At 34.6% G+C, this 25,957-nt stretch overlaps 1 protein-coding gene across 1 annotated transcript in view; it reads left to right on the top strand.

The window, feature by feature from the left end:
* The window catches only part of USH2A (usherin), a 743,449-nt gene that overhangs the window by 76,586 nt on the left and 640,906 nt on the right, over positions 1–25,957 (top strand). Inside the window, exons 5-9 of the mRNA XM_070501449.1 lie at positions 6,937–7,000; positions 9,282–9,576; positions 11,101–11,285; positions 11,755–11,976; positions 13,575–13,668. Coding sequence (XP_070357550.1) covers positions 6,937–7,000; positions 9,282–9,576; positions 11,101–11,285; positions 11,755–11,976; positions 13,575–13,668 — 860 coding nt within the window. The remainder of the gene's footprint in view (positions 1–6,936; positions 7,001–9,281; positions 9,577–11,100; positions 11,286–11,754; positions 11,977–13,574; positions 13,669–25,957) is intronic.

The following is a 25,957-nucleotide window of genomic DNA, read 5'->3' as shown; positions in this document are numbered from 1 at the left end:
TCTCAGGTCTCTCTTGGGAATGCACATATCTCTGGACATACACATCACCCTTTGCATGTGCATGGTCTTCTAGATTCCCAGGAATATGTCAGAGCTTTGAAAAGCCCCCTGTGAGTATGTCATTCCTCAGCTTTTCCTTTTAACACTTTTGGTTTGTTTTCCCCAACTGTTATTGCTACCTTAGGCAACTGCCATGTTAAGCAGTTGCCACTAATTGTTTTCAACAAATATCCCCAGAGAAAAGACTGTTTCCACTGGGCAAACTCAGAGCCAGTTCAAGCTTTACTCATAGGGTTTTCTATGGTACTGCCAGACAGATTAAATAATGACAATTTTCTGAGGTTGGAGCTTTGAAAGGGCTCCAATCTCGTTCTGATTCCTCCAGTGGCTGCTACTTTTCACTGTGATTATGGAATGTTCATTTTCAAGGTTACCACTGAGTAGCAGAGAGGAAGGTGGAAATAGGGAAAGTTAAAATGCCACAAAACATTTTTAAAAATAAACACTCCCTGGGTTCTTGAAAATCTTTGGTTAATTTCCAGAGTTCCAGAAAAGTTGATTTGACACTCTTTGCTAGTGTTCTCATTGCTTTTACAGCAGAGAGAATTTTTATTGGTTCTTCCTCTGTCATTCCTGATGACATCCTGTAAATATTTCATCATTGTCTTGCAGTTTTACCTACAGATACTGCCATCCTTTGTTAGATTTATAACTAATATTTCATGTTTGGGGACAATATAAGTGGTACTTAAAAAATTTTTTTTCCAGTGTTTCATTCCTATTGTATAGAAATTGAATTGATTTTTATATATTGAAATTGTATCATACACAATTGCTGAATGCTAGTAGCCTTTGTGTAGATTTACTGGGATTTTCTAAGTAGGCAGTTATGTTATCCAGAATAGAGGCAATTTTATTTCTTTCTTTCCAAATGATGTGACGTTTATTTATTTAGTCTTATTGCAAACCTGTTTTACCCTGATGTATATATTAGATTATTTACTCACAGTTTTTCCATTTAACTAATTTTGCCATGCCACCAGTTGCAAGGTGGATGTACTGCTTGTTTTCAGTCATTATGTATCTATTTTCTGAATAGAAAACAATGAGGTCTTTCTGGTATGAGTCATGTCTATTTCTTTGATCAATTTATATAATTTAGACCTATCTTTGCCATATGAATATTTTTTCAAAGAAGAATCCCTTTGTGAAATGTTTATTCCAATGTATATCTGTTGTTAAAAAATTGGCAACTAGCAAAGGAAGTAAAATCCACCCTTATGACTGTGTCCTTGAAATATTTTATGATATTGTCCCCCAAAGTCAAAATCATAATTCTCTTGTTTTCAATGGATGATTTACATTAACTCTAGGTCTTTAGAGAACTTTTTGTAACTTTTTTTTAGAGATTCCTTCAAATATGAATTCCATAGTAGAGGATGTGATTGTTCTATGTTCAGACTCCGGAATTTAAAACTAAAATGGTTTTTAAAGGTCATAAAACCCAGCCCCTTTATTTTATGGATATTAAAATAGATTTCATTATCCCTCTGCAGCAGAGCTTCCCTTTAACTATTATTAAAATATAGAAAGTGAATTCTAATTTATCAGCATTGAAATGTACACTTCTACTTCTACACCCTGGTCTTACTACCATCATCTTTCACTTGGATGACTATAATAGCCTAACTGGTCTCACTGTTTCTACCCTTGTCCTCATACATTCTATTCTTAACACTTTTGAATAAACCTAAGATCATGTCACTCCTCTACTCTAAACCCTCCAGTGACTTTCTATTTCACTCAGAATAAAAACCAAAGTCCTTACAATAGGCGACAAGGCTTTTAACAATTTGAAACTCATCCCCCTAGCCAGTTACTTGTCTGACCTAATCTTCCAATAGCCTCCCCTCTCTTATTCTGCTCCACAATGCCAGCTCCTTGCAGTTCCTCTAACATACCAAGCATACTGCCTTAGGGGTCTGTGCACTCATTGACCCCTGTCTGGAATATTTTTCCCCTAGATTTATGCATGATTCATTCCCGTTCCCCTGTCAATACCGTGTTTCAGTGAGGACTCTCTTGAACATATCATTCAAGTTAAAATCCAACTCTGCTTTCCAAACTGCTCTAATTATTCCATTTTTCATAGCATTTATTGTGTTCTAATATGCTATATAAATTACTCATTTATTATGTTCATCTAGCTGCTTGAATGCAAGCTCCATAAAAGCAAGTTTTTTTGTCTGTTTGGGTTTTTTTCTGCCTGTTTTGTTAACTGATGCATCTCTGGAACCTCTGAAAGTGCCTAGCACATAATAGGCTCCCAATAAATATTTGTTGAATGAATGACAGCACAAAAATATGAAGCCACTCTGACAATTTAAAGCCATGATTTAGGCTTTGACAAAATTACAGCATTCATCATTTTTGCTATCTTTCAGTTATAGTAGGTTGTTGAAAATCACAAGTGATTATCCCTTTTTTGTTATGATCTGTATTTTCTGGGTACTTTGAGATAAAATATTCCCTACAGATACTATATAAGACATTTTAGAAAATTTTTTATACTGGGAAAACAAATTAGATAACATGGAATAGGTCTTATAAAATTTCATTTTTTCTCTTTGATAACTCCTTATGTTAACAAAAATAGGAAATGATGACTATATTAGTTTCCTGGGCCTCTATAACAGAGTTCCACAAACTGAGTGGCTTATAACAACAGAAATTTATTGTCTCAAAGTTCTGTAGGCAAGAAATCTAAAAATCAAGGGATCAGCAGGGCCATGCTCTTTGAAATCTGCAGATAAGGATTCTTCTTTGCCTCTTAATTAATTTCTGTTGGTAGCTATTAATCCTTGGTATTCCTTGGCTTGTAGATGCATGACTCCAGTCTCTGCCTCTATTGTCACCTGGACTTCTCACTGTGTAACTGTGCCTTCTCATGGAGTTTTCCTCTTCTTATAAGGACATTAGTCATATTACATTAGGGCCCACACTAACAACATCACCTTCACTGGATTATATCTGCAAAGACTCTATTTCCAAGTACAATCATGTTCATAGGCTCTGGGGGATAAGACTACAACATATATTTTTTGGGGGGACAAAATAGAACCCACAACAATGTTTTTCTAATTAATAGGGCTATTTCTTGACGCAAAGCATGCTTTGAGCATGGTAGGAAACTTCCTGTTGTTCCATTAGTCGATGCTGCCAGAGCAAGATCTGTGTTGCTCAGCTTTTGTGTAGTCCCAGCCAGTACTAATGTGAATACTCTAATTGTTTCAAATATCTTGCCTCCTTACGTTTACCACACTCTTCTTTGATTTATTCAGATGCCCAATACCTTGACTCCTCTCTTTTCTCCTGGTCTATCTCCTCTCATCTGGTTTCACTTTCCTGTCCACTTAAGTACTGTGGTCCATCACTTCTACTCCTCTATTATGAGAATCTTACTTCCCTATTCTTTTCGTCTGATGCACTCTGCCTGAAAACTCTTGACTCTGGATACCTCCAATCATTTGATACCTCTCTTGGGTTATCAGCATATTTAGGGAAATCTCTTAGCTTGCAGACTTGTGCCAAAGCAAAGTCACAATCTCTGATTTTAGATGGCCCTCAAAATACTTCTTAAGGATCTTTGTATTTTCCCCTGGTCAACCTCCTCACTCATTTGCTGTAGTAGCCATTATAGATCTTCATTATAGATACAAATACCTCTCCTTCTCCCTATGTCCCACCTTCCTTTTTCCTTCATTATTAAATACTTTTTGCACAACTTACCATATGCCGGGAACTTGACTATGAGCAGGAGATAGTAGAGAGAATAAGACCAATTATTATTTTGTGTATCTTACCAGGGAAGTTTATTTAATATACTTTTAGCTCAATAGGCCAGATAAAGAAGTAAACAGATGTTTGCAGTACAGAACGAGAAATGCACAGTGCTATAGGCGCTTATAGGATCCTGTTGGACCATAGAAAGTTTCCAGCAAGAAGTATTTCAAAGCTGAGAAATTAAGGGCTGGGGTGGGGGAGAAACATTTGAAGCAGGGGAAAATCATGTGCGAAACCTTAGGGCTGAGAGAGCTTCATAGTTGCGGGGTGTTACAAATTCAGTCTGTGGAGCTGGAGCATAGGGTATGAAGGATGCTGGGGGGAAAAGGGCTGGGTATGGGTAGGGATGAGTGAAGGTGAAGAAACAAGCAGGAGGCAGATCCAGCTTCCTTCGTTCTAGGCAAACAACATTTCCTCTCATCTCAGAAAGAAAATTCATACCATGAGGAGTATTTTCCTTGGTTTGTCTTCCCTCATCCCCAAACAAAAAGCACACAAGGACACAATCACTTAACTGTATTCACATCTTTTCTTGCATCTTTCCTTCTGTCTCCAAGAAAAGTCTGCCCTTCCTTATGCCATTCCCTACTTTGCTTAGCTTTAGATCCTGGATCCAGGTCAATATACCAAGCTGCTTGGAAAGCGAGTTTGCCAAATTAACAGTTGATCACATTTTCTTATCTCTTTCAGCTAATGATAAATTTTAAACCAAGTTGTGTTGGAAATCTTCTAAGAATTTCTGCAAGCTTTTAATAGAGTGTTTTTTTGTTTTGTCTTCCTAACACCGCTTTGAGTAATAATAAATTGCACTACCCCAGTTGTCTGTTTCTGGGCAGATAGGGTAAAGAAACTCTCCTACAGGAAAGTCAGAGCAGGAGGCTGCGTGGAATACCTTCTTCCTGTAGGCCTGGGGTCGTGAGGCCTGTGGAAGACAGAGACCAAGAGGCAGAGAGAGAAGGCTAGTTGATATAGTTTTTCTTAGAATATACCAGTTGAAAATATTTATACTCATGAAGAGATATTCTAATGTAAAATATCTTTCTTATTTTATTAAATACATCTTTTGATATAAATATAATATAAATATATATATGCACACATGCACGCACACAGAAACATACTCTGTTTATGACCCTGAATCTCACTCTCCTTTGCTCATTCATCTTCTCCTGCTTCTGAGATCAATATTTCAGACTATTCAGCATTCTAATTCTACTCTGCATCTTTTATTCATCAGGCATATCCTTACTCCACCCCACTTTCTTCCAAAGCATCACCAAGGAGCTGCAACAAAGATAGATCAAACATTCTTTGAAACTCTTTTATCTTCTACATGTGAGTGAAATCATATGGTATTTGACTTTCTCCATCTCACTTATTTCACTTAGCTTAATAACCTCAAGTTCCATCCATGTTGTCGCAAATGGTGATATTTTGTCTTTTTTATGGCTGAGTAGTGTTCCATTCTATGTATATATACCACATCTTCTTGATCCATTCATTCACTGATTGGTACTTAGTTTGCTTCCAATTCTTGGCTATTGTAAATAATGTTGCAATAAATATAGGGGTGTATATATCTTTTCAAATTAGTGTTTTTGTGTTCTTGGGATAAATACCCAGAAATGGAATAGCTGGATCATATGGTATTTCTAGTTTTAATTTTTTGAGAAATCTCCATACTGTTTTCCATAGTGGCTGCACCAGTTTTACATTCCCACCAGCAGTGTATGAGCGTTTTTTTTTCTCCTTATCCTCTCCAACACTTGTTATTTCTTGTCTTTTGAAGAATAGCCATTCTGATTGATGTGAGGTGATATCTCATTGTAGTTTTGATTTGCATTTCCCTAATGATTAGCGACATTGAACATAAACAAACACATAGATACGGAGAACAGATCAGTGGTTCCCAGAGGGGGATGGGGCAGGGGGAGGGCAAAATGTGTATGGTGATGGATGGAAACTAGAATTTTGGTGGTGAACATGATGCAGTCTTTACACGAAATATAATGGTATACACCTGAAATTTATATAATGTTATAAACCAATGTGACCTCAACTAAAAAGAAATTCTATTATCAAGACAAAATAAAAGCAGAATGGTTAAAAAGTAAACACATTTGAGGAATGGTCATTTGGTGAATTGACGGCTGTCGCTCTAAATTTAATATTTTTTGAAACCCACTTAATTATTTAATTGGCATTATACATTAGATCACATCCTCCCTTATGTCCCTATGATCCAAACTCTAGGTAGAATTTTTATCAAGTTTTTCTCATCAAAAACATAACAAAAAAGTTAGAGGTGGTAGTTTTCTTACTTTTTTCTGTTCCCACTCTCTTGGGCTTATCTACTATTATAGCCTAAATAAACATTTGGTAAATGAATTAATAAAACAGTATTGTGTACTTTAAGGTTGATATCTACCTATACCTTAAAAGGTCACCTAATTCAACATGGTTTTGAACCTGGCTTGCTTTAGAAGAATTCCCATGAGGTGATGGAATTTTGAGACTGAGCTAGGATGCCATTGATAGATGTGCATAACTCAGAACTCATGAGGCAGAGGTTTTCAATTTATCCTCATTTATTGGAGATTTTGTAGACCAGGCATTAATCTAAGTTTGGAGAGGAGTCAAACTGATGCTATGGAGCTTGGAGCTAGAACAGGTAGGATGAGAATGTGGGGAGTCTTTCTCTTGGCAATGCAAATGCTCTGAAAATTGCAGTTAGAAGAAGATGACAATCAAATTTAGGGCTGATGAGATGACAGATTTATAGGTTCATAGACTAGAGAGAAACTTGATTTGAGGCGGGGACTTCTGGAGAGAGATCACGAGTTGGGTCAGGAAATAGGCTGGCCAAAGGATTCACTCTGACATTGGTTCTGCAATGTCTGTGGAGATAACTACAATTATTATTATTATTCATGTGAAATTCGCAAAATACATATTAATCTGTAAGAATTTGAAAGGGCTGTGATATAAACATGATTACAAGTTTTATAATTTAAAGGAGTTTCAGTTGAATATTTGTCAGCCATTGTTTGCTAAACTGAGACTTATTTTATTGTACATATATGTATTTTGCAGGCTTAGAGCAATTTGTTGGAAGAATGCAAGATTTTCGGTTATACCAAGTGGCACTTACAAACAGGTAAGCAGATATGGTATCATAAAGCTCAGGAAGTAGAAAGTTAAATGCTGAATTCGCTTAAATAAGAGTAGCATGAAGATTATAGCACTTTTCATCTTTACAGCATTTGGCAAATATCACCTAATTAATGTTTGCAGTGCCTGCTTTGGCTTATTCTGTGGTTGTTATTCTCTACTCATTATTCTATTGGGTAACTTCTCATAAAATGAAATTGATCAAATTCTTTACAAAGAATTTCTTCTAAGAAAACTAGATTTCTGATCAAGTTGTATTATAGAATTTGGAATACATTTGTTTAAACGTTCTATAAAGTAGTTTCTAATACTTTAGAAACTGCTATGTCTGCCTTTTAAAATTGCTTTCTGAATTTATAAGTACTAGAGAATGTAGAACAATGAAAATGATTAATTATTTTGATATATGAGAAAGTTTCAAGAGACTGGGCTATTAGACGTGGAGACAGGATAAGTGAGTAATTTGAAGTATTGTCACGTGTTTTTCTATTTCCAGTGAACAAATAATTATGTAGACTTTGACTGGCTTTAATGAAGTATTTCCTCATCTTAAAATAGGTGGGAAGTCTTTCTTAGAGGTTCTTAAAGATGTGTAGGTTTCCATTCTGTTCAGAAAAGTTCAAGTGAAATTTTCCTTAAGATGTCCTCTGAATTTCTTTCCCGAGTTATGATTTGATGATATGATAGAATATTGTTGAATGGATGAATTGATCTTATTTACTTCTATCAAAGATCAAAAGGAATAATGTTTATTCATATTTCTTCAAGGGAGATGTAGATTAGTATGGTGAATTTCCAAATCACCAGACTGGCTCCTGTAAATTTGAGAAGCGTTGCTCTTGAGGTAATGCTATGGTCAGTGATATGTCCATTAGCAATAAAAATATTCTTTTTATTAATCAATATAATCAAGAGATGCCCAAATAAAGGATGCTGTAACACTGGAAGACATTATTGGGGAGATTTACTTCCACCAGCCTCATTATTTTTTAAATCACCTTCTCAAAAATTCTGAAGAGCAGTGTTGTGGTAATTTTGGAGAAATAAATTTTTTCTTGGGAGCAAAGATTTCAATGGATAGTCACTTTTGGACTGATATCAATTTAAAACCTAGTATAGGGGCTGGCCCCGTGACTGAGTGGTTAAGTTCGCGCGCTCCGCTGCAGGTGGCCCAGTGTTTCATTGGTTCGAATCCTGGGCGCGGACATGGCACTGCTCATCAAACCACGCTGAGGCAGCGTCCCACATGCCACAAGTAGGTGGACCCACAACGAAGAATATACAACTACGTACCAGGGGGCTTTGGGGAGAAAAAGGAAAAAAAAATAAAATCTTAATAAAAAAAAACACCTAATATCAATTGAAAAATATCAATGAGATTTAAAGAAGAAGGTGTGACTTCCTGTGATTGAGTGAATGGAAAAACTGTGACTCCATCCACCATTGCCACATGGGGGTCTGAGAGAAGGCCTAGTCTCTCTAGTTAGACTTGGGTTGCTGATAATTGGCCTACCTGAAATGTCTGGAAAGGCGTCATATGGACGAAAGCCTATAAATAGAATGAGTAATTCTGATCTAGAATAGGTATATTGCCCTTAATGGAAAAATTAAATATATCTGCCTGGAATTGGCATTCTTCTTTGAATTTTGGCAGCTGCCATATGATCTGAAGCCATTAAAGCATTTTAGGGTGCCAGAATCCATACTGATGAGTCACAGGAAACCCTTGACAAATGGTCTTGGCCTCAGTCCCTTTACCTCAAACAGTAGCAGATAAAATGATACTTGTTTTCTTACTTTCTTTTCATGGATGAATGGGAGACCCTGTCTATAACTCTCACTGTTTTCGATATATTATTGTTGACTCTCAGTGGTAAGTCAGTTTAACAACTTAACTGAAGGTTACCTTTATTTTTATCACAAGTAGGCATAGTAAAATATTAAGATATTTAAATCAATGTCTTGATAATCAGACAAGGGCTTGCGCACACTTCTTGTAAAATGTTAACACTTAAGAATTTACTGTTTTTGATAGCCCTTTTTATGAGAATGAGTATGTTTATTTGGCCAGGAATGAGATTGATTTTATCTTCTGTTTAGAAAATTATTAAATTATTTATTTATTATTTATTAATTATTATTTAAATTATTAAAACTAAATGGGTGCTATGAAACATTAAAATAGAGATATTGTTTTGTCGCAGCTCACAGAGGTTCTATCATTGTTGAGCTATTTGTCCTTACAATCTGCCTCTTGATGCCCACAGAGAGATTCTGGAAGTCTTTTCTGGAGATCTGCTGAGATTGCATGTTCAGTCACATTGCCGCTGCCCCAGCAGCCACCCTCAGGTCCATCCTTTGGAACAGCGGTACTGCATTCCTAATGACGCAGAAGACACAACCAATAATAGGGTGTTACGGCTGAATCCTGAAGCCCATCCTCTTTCTTTTGTCAATGATAATGATCTTGGTACTTCATGGATTTCACATGTGTTTACAAACATTACCCAGCTTAATCAAGGAGTGACTGTTTCAATAGATTTGGAAAATGGACAGTATCAGGTAATTTGAAACAATGGGGCATGTACTAGTTTCCCATGGCTGCTGTAACAAATTTCCACAAATTTAATGGCTTAAAACAACAGAGATTTATTCTTTCACAGTTCTGAAGATCAGAAGTATGAAATCAAGTCATTGGCAGGGCCATGCTCCCTCCAAAGGCTCTAGGGGAGAATTCTTCCTTGTCTCTTCTGGGTTCTGGTGACTCCTTGTGTTACTTGGCTTATGGCAGCATAACACCAATCTCTGCCTCCATTTTCTTTCTTCCTAGTTTCTGTGTGTATGTCAATTCTTTCTCCTCTTTCTCTAATGAGGACCACTGTATATGAAGGATGATCGCATCTTGAGATTATTAACTTAATTACATCTGCAAAGACCCTATTTCTTTTTGTTGTTGTTGTTAGGTACCAAAGAGAATACAGCAACAATGAAAGCGTTAGAAACAGCTCTAAAGATGCAGTGACGATATGACTGTTATTATATTAGAGTCTAATATTTAACTGTCTTATCTTTTTACTTATTGCAATCTTTGTGAGGGTAGAGTTGTATCTTGCTTGTTATTACATCACCCCAGACCTATCCCAGTACTTTTCAAATAGTAGTTCCCAGCAAATATATATTTTTATTGCAGTAACATTGGATTATAACATTATATAACTTTCATGTGTACATCGTAATATATTTCGAATTCTGTGTAGATTACATCATGTTCACCACCCAAAGACTAATTACCATCTAGACTCTATTTCAAATAAGGTCACATTCATAGGTACTAGGGGTTAGTACTCTGACATGTCTATTTGGAGACACGATTCAACCTACTACAAGGTGAAAACTGAATTAGGCAATTGAACATTACCTCACTAAAGGAGTGTATTATAATGTATGAAACAAAAATGTTTAAAAGAAGATATGCAGAGCTTAATTTTTTAAAGATTTGTATCAAAATCATGTTCTTGAAACATTTTTTTTCCAACTAATTTTACTGAGATCATAATGGTTTATAACATTGTATAATTTCGGGTACACATTGTTATATATCAGTTTCTGAATATACTTCATCATGGTTTTTATCCATCACCATACATATGTGGCCTTTTATCAGTTTCGCTCCCTCCCCAACCCACTTCCCCTTTGGTAATACCTAATCTATTCTATTTATCCATGTATTAACATTAAGTAGAAAAATTTAATAAAAACCGGGATGCTTATTCTAAATAACAACTTAAAAAGAATACATATAACAATTATTTCACATAAGTAATATTCTTTTTTCATGTCTTTATTTCAAACTTAATTTTAATTTCCACTTTAATTTATAAAACCCTTGAGAAGAGAGACAGCTATGCAAGTATAGAATGTGTTGCCATAGGGCTGTGAAATTTCTCGATGTCTAATAAATATTTGATAATTATCCCTATGAGGGAGTAGCCATCAACGATTGAATCTAAGAATTCCATGGTTTGATTTATACTGATGGGTCAAACTTAAAACTTCAATGACAATAATCAACTTATTCATTTTCAGGTGTTTTATATTATCATTCAGTTCTTTAGTCCACAACCAACAGCAATAAGAATTCAAAGAAAGAAGGAGGACAGCCTAGATTGGGAGGATTGGCAATATTTTGCTAGAAATTGCAGCGCTTTTGGGATGAAAAACAATGGCGAGTTGGAAAATTCTGATTCTGTCAACTGTCTTCAGCTTCCCAAGTATGAATATTTTTGAAACAATTATCTTTGAAGCCATTTAGGAGTTAATTTTAATAGACTAATGGGTTAGTAATAACCTATAGGTAGACTAACTCACTAGTCTGGCAGAGACTTAGCCCCATACTTACTTTCTTGAGGCAGATTGTTCTAAGACTCCTCCCTACGTTGAGTTTTAAACTATGTTTAAAGTTCTCGTAAAAGACTTTAAAATCTCTTGCTTACAGTCTCATTTATACTTTATAATCTGTTTTTCAGATTGTTTAGCAAGTTATCTATATTAATAGAATTTTTATGTCCTCAAAGAAATGTTTTACTATATTTTCTATGATAATCCTATATTGTTTGCATATGAAATATGTTTGTTTTCCCAGAATGAAGAATTTAAACTGTTCCTAATATTGTGTTATAATTTCTGTTTTGACAGAAATGTGAATAGCTTTTCATGATTTCAAATTTCTTTCTTCAACAGTTTTACTCCATATTCCCGTGGTAATGTCACATTTAGCATCCTAACACCTGGACCAAATCGTCGTCCTGGATACAACGATTTCTATAATACCCCATCTCTTCAAGAGTTTGTAAAAGCCACGCAAATAAGACTTCATTTCCATGGGCAGTACTATACAACTGAGACTCCTGTCAGCCCCAGACACAGATACTATGCGGTCAATGAAATCACCATTACTGGAAGGTAGTGTTCATTACCAAGGTTGCGATTGCAGTGTGCAGTGTGCCTTTCACCATGAATCTGGTTTCAATAAGATTTCCGTCCTACTTACTTAAAAATACATTGACTGAGACATTAGGTCAAGCCAGATTCAAAGCTTCATGTGTTGAAATGGTTTCCTACTCTAAGATTTTTTGGGGAGATTTGTATGTATCTTTCCAATTTTCAAAAGCTATTGGGTTTAGAAGTGATGATCTCTTGAATCCAACTTAGAAATAATTCACCAAATATTTAGCTTGTTTTTTTTCTGGAATATAATTTTCAAGTATTCTTGAAATCAAAGAGAAGAAGCTGGATTTGTAATTGTAGCTACTGTACCAGCTAGTTTATATGTACTGGGCTTGGTCTCTCTGATAGCACAATTCCTGAGTTTATGAGAAACATTTGTTTTCCTTTAAAGGAAAAATCTAATATGTCTTAAGTAATTTATAAATATCTGACCATAATTGAGGACATGGCTCACAGAATTTAAATAGATATATAGCTGGAGAACTACAAGGCAGCATACTCTCTCGTGTAGAAATGGTAAATATATAGACTATACTTAGAATTGGGTTGTGCTAGAAGAATGATATGCCCTGTAGATAAGTGCATCTTTAAAAGCAGACCAGAATACTAATCTATAAGTGTTATTTGGTAAGTAATAGCATAGTAAAAAATAATACTATTGGGCCAGCCCTGGTGGCCTAGTGGTTAATTTTGGCACACTCCTCTTCGGCGGCCCAGGTTCAGTTCCCAGGTGTGGACCTACACCACTCATCAGTGGCCATGCTGTGGTGGTCACCCACATACAAAATAGAGGAAGATTGTCAGCAGATGTTAACTCAGGGTGAATCTTCCTCAGCAAAAAAAAAAACATAATAGGGGCTGGCCTGGTGGCATAGTGGTTAAGTTTGTGTGCTCTGCTTTGGTGGCCCAGGGTTTGCAGGTTTGGATCCCGGGCACAGACCTACACACTACTCATCAAGCCATGCTGTGGCAGCATCCTATATACAAAGTAGAGGAAGACTGGCAACAGATGTTAGCTCAGGGACCATCTTCCTCAATCAAAAAGAGGAAGATTGGCAACAGATGTTAGCTCAGAGCCAATCTTCCTCACACACACACACGCACAAAATTTTTTAAAAACCCATAATAATAATAATAATGCTATTAAATAGTCATCCATCTAATTTTGGAAAAGATAATTTGAAATTTGTTAACTTCATTCTGCAGTTTTTTCTAAATCTTATAGTCTTAACTGTATTTTCAATAATAGTTTCAGTAAATGTCTTCTCTGGGACAGTTTGTGGTTGGTATAGGTGTAAACTACCTAGAATAGGCTTGAAAATTACCGTCACAATCGATATGGTTTGGATAGCAATGACACTCCTTCGAATACTTCAGGATTAGTTAAAAACTTTCATGAAAGTCCACATGATTAAAGAGAAACTGATTTTTTTGTTGATTAAGATTCTCATCTCCCTTGATGGATTCATACAACGGGTATATACATAGACCCTTAAATATGTTTGCAGTTGAGTTGCTGTTTCTTAGGAGTTGTCTGATGCTCATGTTCGCAGATGTCAGTGCTATGGTCATGCTGATAACTGTGACATGACAAGCCAGCCCTATCGATGCCTCTGCTCTCCAGAAAGCTTCACCAAAGGACTTCACGTGAGTTCTCTGTTTTATGTATGGAAATCTCAAATAGACGGGGAGGATGGGGGATGGTAAATACAAATTCCTTAAACATAATTTTGGTCCAACTTCTGGGTATGAAGAAAAATGAATTGATATGAATTTAAATGTCTATTATTTCAGAAAAAAATTTTGTAGAGAAAAATAAAAGCCATCAATAAGTTGAAAATTTCATTTAAAAAAAAAACTCTATGAGAGAAATAACAACTAAAACTAAACCCAGAGGTTTTGTTTTCCCTTTCTTTTCCTTTCTTTGTTTCATCAGTATTATCATAGTTTATAAAACAACTTTTCAGGTGTCTGGATAGATGACACTAAAAAAAAGAGTTTGATTCCTACATCTAAAGGGTATTTACACAAAGGTGTCTATACAAAAAGAAGAGTCTTTAGATGCAGAGAGCTCTTTATGTATTTGCATCAATCAAGTTCAATTCATTGCTGATATCAGTAATTTTAAGTAAATAATTTGAAAATCTGTAGTAAAATGACTTAGGAGTTATGTTATTTTAATTTGTCTATGATGGTCGGGGGAAATTTCATAGTTGAAGGGGACATTTAGCTACAGCTTTAGGAATAAGAGGTAAATGGAAAACGAATTTGAGAGACATTTGTTGATCGAAATATCCCACATTAACATCAGTAACAGCTGATATGAAAGAGGGTACAGCAGCAGCAATAATCATCCTATAATAAAAATAAATAGTATGGAGTCTTTAGTAAATGGTGTTTGAGGCAATTGGCTGCCAATTTGTAAAAAAACAGTTACAGCCCTACCTCATGGCATGTATAGAAATCTAGGTAGCTTGGAGATTAAAATGTAAAAATAACTGTAAATTTATTAAAATAAAGATTAGAACAATATTTTTAAATCTAAAGCTGGGGACCTTTATAAGCAAAATATATGAAATACACATACAAGCAAAGAAACCTATCAGGAGCCATGAAGGAAATTATTGACATATTCTGTCATATAAATATTTAAAATTCTGTACAGTGTAAGGACTAACATAATCACAGTGTATCGATCAGTGATGGGCTGATAGAAAATATTTACATTGCATTAACAGGTAAAGAGTTAAGATCCCTCTAAAGAGGAAAAGCATACTGTTCCTTTACTTATACTACTTATAACACTTCTGACACCAGATGTGTGGGTTTTTCCATGCCAGCAATTCTCCATTTCTCTGTGGACACCACCTGGGTGTCTTTAATTTAATTCTGGCACTAACCTGAGTTTGCACAAACCCCATGGATTAAGAGCTCAGTCCCACAAGACAGCCCCCACTTCAGATGCCAACTGCAAGTAGTGGTTAACTACAACTTCTGTTTGACTTAGCTACAAATTGGGGGTTCCCATTACCCCCTCCTTGTGTTCAATAATTTGCTGGTATGGCTCACAGAACTCAAGAAAGCAGTTTATTTGCTGGCTTACCATCTATTATAAAAGGATGCAATTCAAGAACACCAAACGGAAGGGCTCATAGGGCAAGGTATGGAGGAAGGGACACAGAGTTTCTGTGCCCTCTCTGAGCAGGCCACCCTTCCAGCACCTCAGTGTGTTTAGCAATCTGGCAGCTCTCTGAACCTCTCAGGCTAGAGTTTTTGTGGAAGCTTCAAACATAGGCATGATTGATTAAATCATTGGCCATTGGTGTTTGAACTCAACCTCCAGCCCCTCTCCTCTCCCTGGAGATCTAGGGGTGAGGCTGAAGGTTTCAACCCTCTAATCACGTGGTTGGTTCCCTTGGCAACTAGTCCCCATTCTTGAAGGGTTTCCCCAAATCACCTTATTAATGTAAACTCAGGTGGGGTTGAGAGAGGCTTGTTATGAATAACAAAAGATAGTCCTTTCACCTTCATCGCTCTGGAGCTATTTCAGAAACTGGGGACAGAAACCAAATATTATAACAAAAGATGCCCTTAACCACGCTTATCACTTGGGAAACCACAAGAGTTTTGGGAGCTGTGTGCCAGAGACCAAACATGTTTCTTATTATGTCATAATCCCTAATGCAAAAGAACACTTAAAAACAAGAAAAATACAACCACCTAATAAAAAGGAGTAAATATATGAACAAGCAATTTACAAAGGAAGAACTAATAATTCTCAATAAACGCTTGGAAGTTTACCTAACTTCAGTTTTAATCAGGAAAGTGCAAATTATAATAAAAGTTTGTTTTTAATGTCAAATTAGAAAAAATTTTAAAGATCGACAACATTTAGGATTTGTGAGAAGATGAACTTTTGTACCTTGGTTGATGAGACTGCCAATTGGTACAATGGTTTTGAAGGATAATTTGACCATATTTAGAGTTGTGTGCAGGAAAACAATGATTTGGTCAAGATCGACCACATATATGATCGTGGTCCCATAAGATTAGTACCATATAGTCTAGGTGTGTAGTAGGCTATCCCATCTGGGTTTGTGTCAGTACACTCTAGGATGTTCACAGGGTGACAAAACAGCCTAACAATGCATTTCTCAGAATGTGTCCCCATTGTTCAGTAATGCATGACTGTGTTAAAATTAAAGTTACAAATATAGTGAAATACATTACATAAATTGCCATTCCAAAGAGCAGCTCTTTATGACAAGAGTCACTGAAGACTCTGGTAATGGTTATATTTGTATCTTTTGTTATGTAAATATGAGCTTATACGTTAGTGTATTTTAGCTTTACAATATAGCACTGTCTCATAGACTCCTGTATGGCTTGTGAACGTCCCTGCCTCCTGGACACTGCTCTGTCCTTGTGTTTAGTTAGTCGCTTCACTTCTCTGTGTAGTTTGTTTTAGCATACCATGAGACATCTTGTTTTTTTAAAAAACCATCCATCAAGGTTTTGGTGAAGTTCATTTCTGTCTCCTGAGATTCTTAATCTGATCTGATTTGGTTGTTGACTACATTAGTGCATATAGTTCAATGGCAAGAATATTACCTAAAATGCAGACGTCTTCTAGCACACTTAGGATGTAGTGCTTATCCTGTTTCAACTCAGTCTTTGATTTGGTATGGCCTCCTTTCTTTCTTCCCATGTGCTTAAACCCAAACTTTCGTGTTCTACTTCAGGTGTCCCTTTGGACTTACTCTCCAGATCATTGCTTTGCATTGCTGACCTTTTTATTTATACGTTTAGTCTTCACCACGGGTTGATAATCACTTTGAAAGACGGAATCCTTTACATTTTTTGGATTTTGAACATCTGGAGTCTTTGAATTTGGTTTCATTAGTATATCATGAGAAAAAAATCTTTTTAAAAAGCATTGATTTTAATGTGTTTGATTGTTGGCTTATCATTTTGTCACAGAGGAAATTAATTGGACTATGTTGATTGGTTCACTCTTTATTCAGCCATAATTGTGTGTTTAAGTTTTTGGCAATTTGATTTGTTCTTGATTTTTAAAGTTAAAGTGACATTTGTTTTACTTTTCCTAGTGTCTTCTCCTTTTTATCTTTTAAGATGGACACTTCTTTCCTTGCAATCAGTGATTTCTTTCTTTAACATCACCCCTCTTCCGAAAACCCACCAATGGCCCAATTAAAAAGTGCTCTGTGGTGAATTTAGTAGGGCAGCTCAACTTGAATCTATCTAGTGTATGTAAACCAAGGATTGGCTAATACTTTTGTATGATATATTGTTTTCTGAGCTTCTTTTGCTTTGTTCAACTAGTTAGTCCCCACCTCCCACCCCCACCTCTTCTTCCTCTTGATGCTCCATCCAATTTTTTCCCTTTTCTCTCTCTTTAATTACTCACAGTTCAGTGACTGATATTATATGATTCTTGGGTGATTTCATGCTTCCCCTTAAAAATAGAGCCATTAAATGAATCAAGGCTTGTGATTGGTTTCAGAAGTCAAGTTGGGATTTTCAGACTCGGTCTCAGGTGGTGACTGTTGGCTTACGAACTAGTGAAATAATTAACTACAATTTAGATTGAGAATACATTTTAATGCTTCTTATTTAGACATTAAGTTCCTTCTGAAAACAAAAGTTAAAAACTTGACTTTTCTGTTATTTTCTTCCTTGACATATTTTGATAATTCATGAGTTAAGCCATAAATAAAAAAACAACAAAAGAACAGCAAAGTTTGGCAAATGCAGCTGAAGGGAAAAAGTCAATAGACTGTTAAGTTGAATGATTTCTCAGTCCTATGATATTTTCAACAATATGTTGAAAATGAAAAATGATTTTATAAAGCATTCATAAGCATGACCTTCTCTTTTTGTTATCATTCAAAGTATTTTAATGCACATGGGACTTACGTATCTGAAAATGTTGTCTTGCAATAATTTGAAAATATACTTATTCGAATGCTTTTCACATTATTCCACTTTTTAAAATAATTAGTTTTAATACAAGCCATTCATTTCCTATTGGAACCAATGTTCTTTTTAAAGATCTGGACATAATCCAAAAAGAATGTCTTCAATTTCACAGTGTTATGCTAACCATTAATAATATTACTCAATAAACATGGCTTTTCTGAATTATATTACAGACATTTGGCAAACAGATGAAAACGTAAGCCTTGAGAATGCCAGTTCTTGGCAATTGTCAGTCCTGTGAGAAAGTGTTTTTAGCGAAAGTGAAAGTGAATGAAGTCAGGAGATAGGATTAGAATGGTGAATTCAGAAGCAAGTTTATATACTTAGCCATTCTAGGAAATTTTTTGATGAAACTTTCTTCAGTTGTTTATAAAGTTGATGTCACAAACTGGTGGTCTTCATGTGGTTTAAATAGTTTTTTATTTAATTTCCAACAACAATTTTCACTTTTTTTCAAAAAATCTCTGGCTTCTCTTAATTAGAAAGTCGTTCAACACTATGTCCATGTTCCCCTACAGCAACAGCTAGCTAATTCAGGGTAGCAATTACGCTCTTTAGAGGAATATCATTCTTCCAGTTGTCATTGAATTCACTACAATCCACAGCCTTATATTGAGTGAGCTCACTTATGTTTACTACCTAGCTTGACTTTTGAGCTTATGAACCTTAAAAAGCAAAACTTACTAATAGTTTGAGACTTACACTAGTTAGCTAGCATACGCTATCACTTATTCTGGATATAGCAAGACCAACTGTCTATTTCATAGCTCCATTGATAACTCCTATTTCTTTTGTCCATTCATAAAATTAAAAAGCTCATAAATAATCAAAAGCAGCTCAGGGAAATCTGTTACCAAAGACCCCACTGATCCTGAGATGAACTTATAGCCACACTTCCTTTTTCCTTAAGTATTCCATTACATTTTGTGATATCTAAAACATCTACCTTGAGGAGGCTCAGTGACTTTCCTCAGTGCCAATGGACTAGGAACTCTGACATATTTTGGTATTATATTGGCAGTTTTAAGGCCTTGACTTTAATGTATCATGCATACCATAAATGATAATGGCATATTTCATTAATAGAGAGTAATTTTGGATTTGTATTTGTCACATTTCTTCCCCAGAAATGACTGAAGCAGTGAATAATTAATTTACTGGGTCCATTTTAGGATTAATCTAGGGCAAAACAAATCCCTAAAGACTAGATACTATTTAGTAACTTTCAAGCAGAGTTGAAAGTTTCAAAGTAGATTTCAGGATTACACGGCATTCAGCTTGCATGAACCATTTGATAGGAAACACATATACTGTTCTTAAATGATTAATTTTATTTGCATAATAAATAACGACTGTTACTTGTACATGTATTTCAAATTTTCAAACAAATTTTTTCTTTTGAGACAATTTTAAATTAATATATGGTTGCAAGAAATAATACAAAGAGATTTCTTGTATGCTTCACTTAATTGAACCCATAGTAACATCTTGTAAAACCACTGTTGTTCCTTTTTCAATGATCTTTCTGAAGTATGATTTGCATACAATAAAGTGCACCCATTTAAAAATGTATAATTTGATGAGTTTTGGCAAATGTATACCCCTGTGTAGTAACCCTAATCAAGATGTAGAACGTTTGCCTCTCCTTATTCTTTGTTGACTGTTTATGGTCAATGCCTACCCCAACCCTCAATCCCAGGAAAGCATCAACTTGCTCTATGTCACTATAGATTAGTTTTGTCTCATCTAAATTTCATCTCCTGGAGTTATTCAATATGTATTCTTTTGGTACATAGGTTCTAAATCCCATCCTCCACCCCCTTGTTGTTTTTTTTAGATCATTTCCTAACTATTTGTGCTATTAGCTTTATCACAATAAAGTACCTCTGGTCCACCTGCTCAGGAAGTTCATTATAACTATCAAAAAGTATATGTTAACTTCGTAGGTGCATAATGCTACTTAAGAACTGGAAGCTTGAGTATGTATGTTATGTGTCAACTCACAAGGTTGCATAGCTACAATATACCTATTCTTTTCTCCTCTTATCTAGTACTTTCCTTACCTGTTTTAACAGTTCAAGTGTTGATAGAATCTAGTTTTAAGAAAAGTGTTATCAGTTGAAACTTGCATCCTTTGATTTTTCATTTTCCTTTAATAGCTACGCTGCCTTCGCAGGGGCTCTAGGCCAAGAGTGAGACAGTGATCAGTGCCTCTGCCAAGCCTTGGCACTTTGTTGGCTACTTAGTTATTCTTTCATCATTTTGTGACATCATTACTTGCAAGGGTGGCCAAGCGTTCACAGAGCAATTTATTAGCAACCATGAATACTTCTCTTATTCTTTGGCTCTGATTTGTGACACTTTTATAACATTAATCATGGCTTTTATGAATTAACTACAATCAAACTATCAGTATGCGTTTTTGTTCATGTTATAAATAGCAGAGCTAGCTTAAAACATTTTATATAATAAGCCTTTCTACCATTCAATAATTTGAATGGTCCCAACATCACATTCTGCAATGCTTATTATTTAAATGAATATTTCCTGTTATTTTAGAGAGTGTGTTCCTTTAGAACACTACAGTCCAAAAGTATGAGTCATCAGGACTAACTTGTGTCATATTTTTATTACACATCAAGCTTTACCACTACTTATGTTTTCTATTTGCTCACAGATTTTACTCTAAATGCATTTCATTTTGTATTACAACTTTTGTAATACTAAAAAATTAATTAATTTTCATGTAACTAGCATTCAGGGAGTTCATATTATAGAATCTATATTAGATGTACATTTGGTGAGTCAAGGTCAAGAATTTCATTTCCTCTCTGGTACATGGTGGGTGACATTATTAATCTTGGAAAAACACTTACACTAGTTATTTCCCTGAGATAGGTATGTGCATAAATGTATTTAAAATTTAAGTTAAAAACATGGAAAAGAGGTTAAGAGCATGGGGATAGATTCAGACAGCTTTATAGAAGAAGAAAATAGAGATAAGGAAAATATAAAAATAATTAAAAATTATATTCAAAGGGATAAGGGTAAAGAATTTTCCAAAGTCGAGGAATGACATAATTCTTCTGAATTCTAAGTAGGCTAAGAAAAATAAATACATACATGGGTAAGATATAATAAATGTACTGATCACCAAAGACCAAGAGTAGCTCCTAAAAGTAGCCAGAGGAAAAAAAGACAAATTATTTATAGACATAAGTTTATAAGAAATTATGACATTAGATCTCTCAAGCCACAATGGAACCCAGAAGACAGTGGAATAGTATCTTTGAAGTGCAGAGACAAACTAACCAACAAAACTAGAATTGTATTGGTAGCTAGACTATCAGTTAAAAGCAAGGGAGGAAAAAAATAAATTTTCTGTCTAACAAAAATTTGTCAATGTTACCACCTGTAGACTGTCACTAAAAGAATTTTTAAAGGATGTATTTCATGTTCCTAGACAAAAAGTCCTGATATGCAAGAAGGAATGGTGAACAAGTAGACCAGGAAATATATGTTTGCTGTATTAAATAATAATAAGGTTTAATATATTTAATAAATATAAATTGCATTAATTAACAATAATGTTATAAATGAGGGGAATGTAAAAAATAGCAAGACATCACTATAATGAACATTAAAAATAGAATTCAGAGGTAGGGAAATACCCAATTTCAGCTCCCTCTATTCATCCTGTTGCACCTAAGGGGTGAGGAGGGGAGTGACTGTCACACACTTGTTAAAAGACTGAGACCAAATCATAGACCTGTATAACACTTCTCCTCCCCCCACACATCACCCCCATATCACTAAAGGCCCATCTTTTTGGAGTTCCTTTTACCCAGTACATCATGTCTAGCTTTCAAAATGAAACTAAAAGACAAAAGTACAGTTTGAAGAGACAGAGCAAACATCAGATCCCGGATCAGATGTGGCAGAGATGTTGGAATTATCAGACTGGGAACTTAAAACAACTATGATTAATATGCTATGAGTTCTAATGGGAAATGGAGATAACATGCAAGAACAGATGGGTAATGTAAGCAAAGAGATGGAAATTCTAAAAAGAATCAGAAAGAAATGCTGGAGATCAAAAACACTGTAACAGAAATGAAAATGTCTTGGATGGATTTATTAGTGGACATAGCTGAAGAAAGAATCTTTGAGCTTGAGGACATGTCAATGGAAACTTCCAAAACTGAAAGGCAAAGAGAAAAAAGACTGAACAAAAAGGAGCAGATTATCCAAGAGCTGTGGGACAATCACGAAAGATGTAACATATGCATGATGACAATACCAGAAAGAGAAGAAAGAGGAAAGACAAGAAAAAATATTTGAAGCAATAAAATAAAAAACAAAGAAGAAAAACTCTTAGTAATTGAGGATTGAACTAATTGAAGCTTGAATTAGTAAATTCCTGTATCCAAAGGTGAGAAAATACACACTCTTATGAAGATCACATGGAAAATTTATGAAGCTTGATTATGTACTAATCAATAAAAATGGTCTTAAAAAAGTATATAGAATTTGTAATCACATCACAATGTATGCATTAAGTAAATAATTCTAAGTGAATGAATGAATTGAATCATTTCAGTATTATGAAAACTAGTGAAGAAAAATAGAAAAAAAGAGGGGAAAAAACCCCAACTAAAATTAGGAACCTTTTATTAATCCAACAAAATTTTATTATGTACTCATCTACCAAGCAACAGGTTTGTGTCTCTGAGCAAAACACAATTATTCCTATTCCTGAAGAGTTTACATTCTCTTAGGTGTTGGGAGTAGGGGTTGGGGATGCAACAGAAATAAATTAAATATGTAGTATGCTAAAATTTTATCTGTGGGCGTAGAGCTTTATTTTGAATTCTGTCAATAGAAGTATGGAGGCCAGGAAACAAAATCAAACAAAGACAGTACAAAAAAGAAAATGTATAGATCACTCTCACTTGTATACATAAGCCTAAAACCTTGATAATAAAGCAAATCTAACTATTTATAAAACCAATTATATAGTAGCCAAATTTACTTTCTTCCAGGAATGCATGTAAAATTTAATATTAATAAATCTATTAATGTAATCCACCACAGTAACTCAGGAAGGGAGGAAAAACATATGATCTTTTCATTAGATTTGGAAAAAAGCAGTTGATAACATTTAACGGCCATCTCGATAAATATTTTTAGCACCTTCTGAATTGAAGAAGACTCCCTTAACCTGATAAAGAACATCTACAAATTCCTAGAAACAACAGTACACATAATGGTGGACCCATTGAAGAATTCCCTTTAAAGTCAGGAATAAGACAAGGATGTCTATTCGTCACCATTTTATTGGAGGTTATAGCCAGCTCGATATGATATGAAAAAGAAAGAACCCTTTAAAGAATTGGAAAGAACTGAACTACCAATATCTAAAGACAAGATGATTGAGTCAGAAAACGTAAGAAAATCTACAAATTATTAAATATTAATGAGAATTCAGTAAGGTGGCTAGATATAGGATAGATACATGGAAATCAATTGACTTTTATATACCAGAATAACAAACAGGAAACTTAATTTATAAAGAGATACTAATTATAATAACATCTAAAAGAAAATCTTCCAAGAGATGTGCATGGTGGAAACATTATTGAAAAATATTTAAAAGACTTAAAGTATTGGAGAGCCACAACATGCTCATGGAGAGGAAGATGAAATATCACAAAGATATCAATTGTCCCCAATCATAGGATAAATTCAAACTGATTCCAATCAAAATATCAATAGTTTTTTTCTGTAACTTGACAAACTGATTCTAACATTGTGATGATTAGAGGAACAAAAATAATGGGAATAAATTTGAAGAAGATAATAAGGAGCAGGGTCTTGATATCAAGTCTTATTATTAAGACATAACAATTATCACTGTAAGACATTGGTTCAAGGATAAATCATAGTATATGGAGGAGACATTTCAAATCTATGGGGGAAACTGGACTATTTTATAAATAGTGGTAAGACAATTTATCCTTTCATATGAAAAGTTGAATTCATAACTTGTACCATCAACAAAACTTAATTCCTACCAAAATAGACATCTAAATGTTAAAAAGTGAACCTTTAAAATTTTTCCACAGGAAATATAATATGTCTTTGTGACTTCTGGATACATGAAGCACAAATTATAAAGGAAGAAACTGTTAAATGTTTCTACATTAAAATTGGAAATTTCTAATCATGAAAAGCTACCATTGTAAAAAAAGAAAAACTATAGACTAGCAGATGTTATTAGTAGCACAACGCATATAACAGAGAAGGGGAACTTTTAAATCAGACTAATTGAAAAATAGACCAAAAAATTAACAGATAATTTGCAGAAGAGGCCAGAAGCGGTAACTCAAACGGCCAATATACATGTGAAAACATTTGCAACTTCACTAGTTACCAGTAGTCAAAACTATGTGATATTTTATACCCATGAGGTTGGCAAAGATGAAAAAAACCTGAAAATTTCAGTTGCTAACAAGGATGTGGATTACTGAGAACTCATACACCACTGATGGGAAGCTGCCACCACTGTGGGAAAACAGTTTGCAAGTATTTAAATGGAATCCTTACAGCAGTGGGTATGAATGATTATAGCTATTACATCCACATGGCTAGACTTCTCAAACAATTGAGTGCAAAAAGTTGGTTGTAGAATAATACATACAGTATACCATTTATGTAAGATTTACAAACATGGAAAACAATAATGTTACGAAGTAATACATAAGTAAAAATTGTAAATATCAAGAAATGCTTGTGAATGAATATTGATTCATTCGTTGAATGAATGAACTAAATTCAAATGTTAGTGGTGTATGTATATGGCAGCGTGTTGTTTTTTTAAGTCAAGTGGTTAAAAAAGAGCACAATTGTTTGCTTTTTTATTATAGATTTTGCAGTCTTAAATATTACAATATAATTTTCCTAGTATAATAATAATATGATTTGCCAACATATCAGGAACATATCATCTATGGTAAGTATTCAGGCTACTGCTAAAGGCAGAGTGGACATGACTCTCTTTAGCCTGGAATAGTTACAAAACTCATAATTACTATGGTCACCATACTTTATGGTTCTGCTGTGAAGATTGATCATTTGCCAGCTTCACTCAACAAACGTTTACGAAATGCCTTCTATGTGTAGAGCATTATGCTCAGAGTACAGCCATAACATCTTGATTAGAGATGCAACTATTTGAAAATATCGAAGGACTTTCACTTGTGAAATTCAAAAAGGATTTCCTGGCAGACACTAATTACTGCAATAAACGGAGATGACTTTAGTGCAAACAAATTATTCAGGCTGACAATTTGTAATTAACAAATAATGTAAATATCATTGACATTTTAAATCTTAAAAGAAAAATGTAAATGAAGCTATACCAGTGAAAGGATTTTTTTAATTTACTAATCTAGTACTCAAGTCTGACACTAGATAAAATTTCCAAGATAAAATGTCTTTATATCCAAATAGTAACTCAGATGCATTTTTATGTCTACTCATTAAGTTTAGAGGGACTCTAAAAATTCAAAGACAGAGATAATAGACTTTGCTTCTTAATATATGAATCTATATTTGTCTTCTATATATAATTTTGAAGAGTTGCATGTAAAGAAGATTTTAATATAATGAAGCCATTATTTCTTCATTGGCTGTCTATGTTAAATAGTGCCGGTTATCCTATATAAATATGTTTTCTGTTCCGGGCCATATTTTCTGGCATATGAATAGGGTTAAATTATTATGGTTGCTATAAAAAGGAATTGCTTTGGTTTGGCCACTACCCACAAACTTGAATAAACCTTAAAGTCCTCCTTCTGGACTCAGGGGAGCCTGGTATATCTCATCTGTGTCTTTTCTATTTAGTGCCCCGAACAAGTCCCACAGTTAAAGAGGA

Source organism: Equus asinus, chromosome 30 (assembly GCF_041296235.1).
Source record: "Equus asinus isolate D_3611 breed Donkey chromosome 30, EquAss-T2T_v2, whole genome shotgun sequence".
Taxonomy (NCBI): Eukaryota; Metazoa; Chordata; class Mammalia; order Perissodactyla; family Equidae; genus Equus; species Equus asinus.
The sequence above is the reverse complement of the archived record's forward strand: the minus strand, read 5'-3'. Positions and strand labels throughout refer to the sequence as shown.